This window comes from Sinocyclocheilus anshuiensis, unplaced genomic scaffold, assembly GCF_001515605.1.
Source record: "Sinocyclocheilus anshuiensis isolate Anshui unplaced genomic scaffold, SAMN03320099.WGS_v1.1 scaffold1097, whole genome shotgun sequence".
Classification (NCBI taxonomy): Eukaryota; Metazoa; Chordata; class Actinopteri; order Cypriniformes; family Cyprinidae; genus Sinocyclocheilus; species Sinocyclocheilus anshuiensis.
In genome coordinates this window covers 238,869-242,311 of record NW_015555843.1, presented here as the reverse complement: position 1 = coordinate 242,311, position 3,443 = coordinate 238,869, and the positions used below count along the sequence as shown (strand labels likewise).

Here is a 3,443-nt window from a genome sequence, read left to right as displayed (position 1 = left end):
ACCAAATAATCCGTTTGTAATCGGATTGACGGCTCAATCGGACTGAAAAGTCTTCATGTAAACACCTTAATCGATCCGATTGAGGGTAGGGTAGGGTAGGGTAGGGTGGGGGTTGTTGCCAGCTGCGGGGGAGTTATGAATGAATGAAAAGCCTTTGTCTGTGTTCACTCCGTCTCGAATCGCGCTCATGGAAAGTGCTTGAAAAACAGTGTCTCTTCTGCGGCTGGGTACGCTTTTAACTCGTTTTTTTTTTTAGTTTTGACCAAGAGACTGTATTACATTCACGCTACATGATTTGACTGATTTTACGTAGAAAGGGCGACAGCGCACCGCATTAAAAGAAATGAAAATTCATGTTGTCATAACCGCTGGCCAAATTAAAAATCATCTTTGAGAGCAAGGGGCCCCCTGGTGTTTCGGGGGCCCTACGCAGTTTGCATACTTTGAGTATAGGGAGGATCGGCTCTGCTTGTTTTGGATTCTCATCCACAGGCAACCAGTTTTGGGCGCGGGGAGGGGCATTTTTACTGCGTGATAAATATGAGCAGCACGGCACAGCGGTTTATATGTATATTTATCCATAAATGGATACATATTATTTCTGCTGTTAAAAAACAAATACAGAAACAGTGTAGGAGAGTGGTTATTATGTGCAAACAGTGAGAAACTCTATATTTGTGCAGTGTGCGCATGTAAAAAAAATCAGTTCCGATTTGAAGCTTGTGACATCTAAACGCGCACATCAACCCGATCACTTTATTTAGCGTTCATGTAAACACTACATTCAGATTCATCAATCGGAATGAATTCAGTCCGATTGAACCAAAAATTGTGCATGTAAACATAGCCAATGTCTGAGTATTTTAGTATGGTGTTCTGAGAATGCATGTGGAAGAATGGTTAACAGAATATCATTTGGTCATATTTAAAAAAAAAATGGAAATGATTTTGAACCGGTTGATTTGGAATCCTACATTAATCACTGGAATTGCTTTTCAAAAACAATAATACAAAATTTATTTTAGTTGTCATTTCTGTAAACAAAACATGTATGATAATTTAATCATTTAATATGACAAAAAAATAAGCTGGAAGGTCCTGGAAAGTGGAAATATTGTACAACATATTCTCTTCTATGTCCATCATATGCATACCTCCATAAGTCACTTCCATCAAGGCTCTTCCTGTTCCCTTTGCATTGCTCACTACGCAAAGGTACCAACCTGCATCTTTCGGTCTAACTGATGCAATTCTTAGAGAGGCATTTCCTTTATGAAGCTCTGAAACATACAATGAGGTCCGATTGTGGTATTTTGGACATTGTCGGTCCAATTGGTCCTGTTGATAATAGAAACTGTGGACAACCCGTGAGTCCTCCTGTCGTTGCCAGGTAATAACCAAGCTGGAGAGGTCAGGACCAGATGTGAACTCACAGCCCAGTACAGCTGGACGACCTCGGACTGCCAGCAGATGTTTATTAGGGACAATCACCTCAAATGTGGCTGGAAAGAGAGATACATTTAGAGTTGTTTGAAGTAACACCCCTAGGCACATTTCATATAAAAAAATATAGTTTTCCTTCATATTTTGATGTATTATGAAAACATAAACATTGGACAGCAATGGTACAGCAAAAATGTTCACAGTATCAAGCTCTTCACTATAGCAAATATCCTGAGCTGTGATGAGAAAGCAAAAAAAAAAAAACTCTACATCTGAAGCTTGTAAGAGCCCTAAATGTAACTGGCCACAGTACACCTGTAATCAAGAGATTAAATCACAGGTTTGTTACGCAGTCTTTCATCATTACTGACTCAAATGATACCTTCTTTCTTTACCATGTAATATTTCAGGGCAGGGACTGAACTATCAGAAAGCCAAACAAAGTGAAGAAAAAAAAAGAATCCTCCAATGTGTACAGGACATGTAGCAGACCAACCACATTCATCTGTCTTAAGTCAAATTCAGCTCTGCCAAAATATTTTACTTGATTAGCCAGAAGAGGGAAGACATAGTTCAATCAAGTAAACATTTTAAGATTCAGTTCAGTTCAGTTCACTTTTATGTCGCAAAACTAATAAAACATTTTTTCCCTTAGTTAAATGAAGGTCACATTAAAACTGTCTTAGAACGTTTTACCATCCTTCATCATTGTGCCAGACCCAGACATTGAACTAAACTTGAACTAAAAATGTGATTACGTTAAAACTATGAAAACAAAACGAAAACACGAAATATCCCAGTATTCACTGAGTAAAACTGATTTCTCACTTTTTCAAAATTAAAATGAAATATATCCCACAGTTGTTTTGCCATTTCCACCAAGGCTTTGTGTCTATAAAGGTTTTTTTTTTTATTTCCAATGTATGCACACATGACACAATAACAATGTTGTATATTATAACGCCTTCCGATTTCTTTTCATTAAATGCAAGTCTTACCCACAAGAACATCCACGACCACGACGCACAAAAAGAGCCAAAGCATTGTCGCTTGGAGTTCAGGAACATGTTTTAAATAAGGAAGCAGTTCAGTGCAGCGTTGATCACCTGCCAGTCAGAAATAAAACTTATTCAGCAATATTCCTCAAGTTTATTCTTCAGGATTTACGTGATCTGTAATAAAGCCATGGACAGAAGCTAGAGTACACGTACAATTACAGTGTACAGTGTGCTCCGCAAGTAGACAAAGGCTATACTTGAGCAACATTGATTTCAAGTTAGGACAACCCTGCAAGTTAGGATACGTTACCCCTGCCCCACCTAGTGATCAAAAGCTTAAAACAGTAGTTTTTATACAAATTAAATCTTAAGCTTTTGTTTAAATAAAATTTTATGTGAATGCCAGGGGCGAATCTAGAAAAAATTTTTTAGGGTGGCATGGGGTCTTTGAGGGGTGGCAACACCAAAGCAAGCCCCCATGAATAGTTTTTGGGGATTTATGGTCTGACCTACGCAGTTGTGTTCACAAATATTGTATTACCATTAAGTAATAATTTATACTGTTTAAAATGAAAAATAAATTACAACATTTCAATATCCATCATGGCACCAAGTCAATACACAATATAAAAAAACTTCAACAGGTTATAAATGTTTCTGAGGTTGTATCACCAAAGAAGACATGCGGTTCTATTAAAATTACATAGGCTACTTAGATGGTATAAATAACGTTTTAGTGCAAGTTTAAGAGCAACAAAAATTTGAATTTCCTAACATTAGAAAGAAATACAATAATATCAAAGCACTGAAACTGGATCAGTTTTGAAAACAATGTTTGATTTTCTGTTATTAACAGAGGTGGGAATGTCTGTAATCACCCAGAACAAACTCTATCAACCATATACTCTAGCAACACCCCAGCAACTGCATAGCAAGAGCCTAGCAACCACCCAAAATATCCTAGCAACCAACTAGCAACACTTTAGCAAACATCTAGAACAT

The 3,443-nt window shown here is 37.4% G+C and overlaps 1 protein-coding gene across 1 annotated transcript in view; it reads right to left on the bottom strand.

Annotated features, from left to right (window-relative positions):
- The window catches only part of LOC107675586 (CD276 antigen-like), a 12,189-nt gene extending 9,534 nt beyond the window's left edge, over positions 1 to 2,655 (bottom strand). The window contains exons 1-2 of the mRNA XM_016469994.1: positions 2,442 to 2,655; positions 1,155 to 1,502 (exon numbers count right to left, since the gene is read on the bottom strand). Coding sequence (XP_016325480.1) covers positions 1,155 to 1,502; positions 2,442 to 2,487 — 394 coding nt within the window. The 5' untranslated portion in view covers positions 2,488 to 2,655. The remainder of the gene's footprint in view (positions 1 to 1,154; positions 1,503 to 2,441) is intronic.
- Between the last annotated feature and the right edge of the window lie 788 nt (positions 2,656 to 3,443).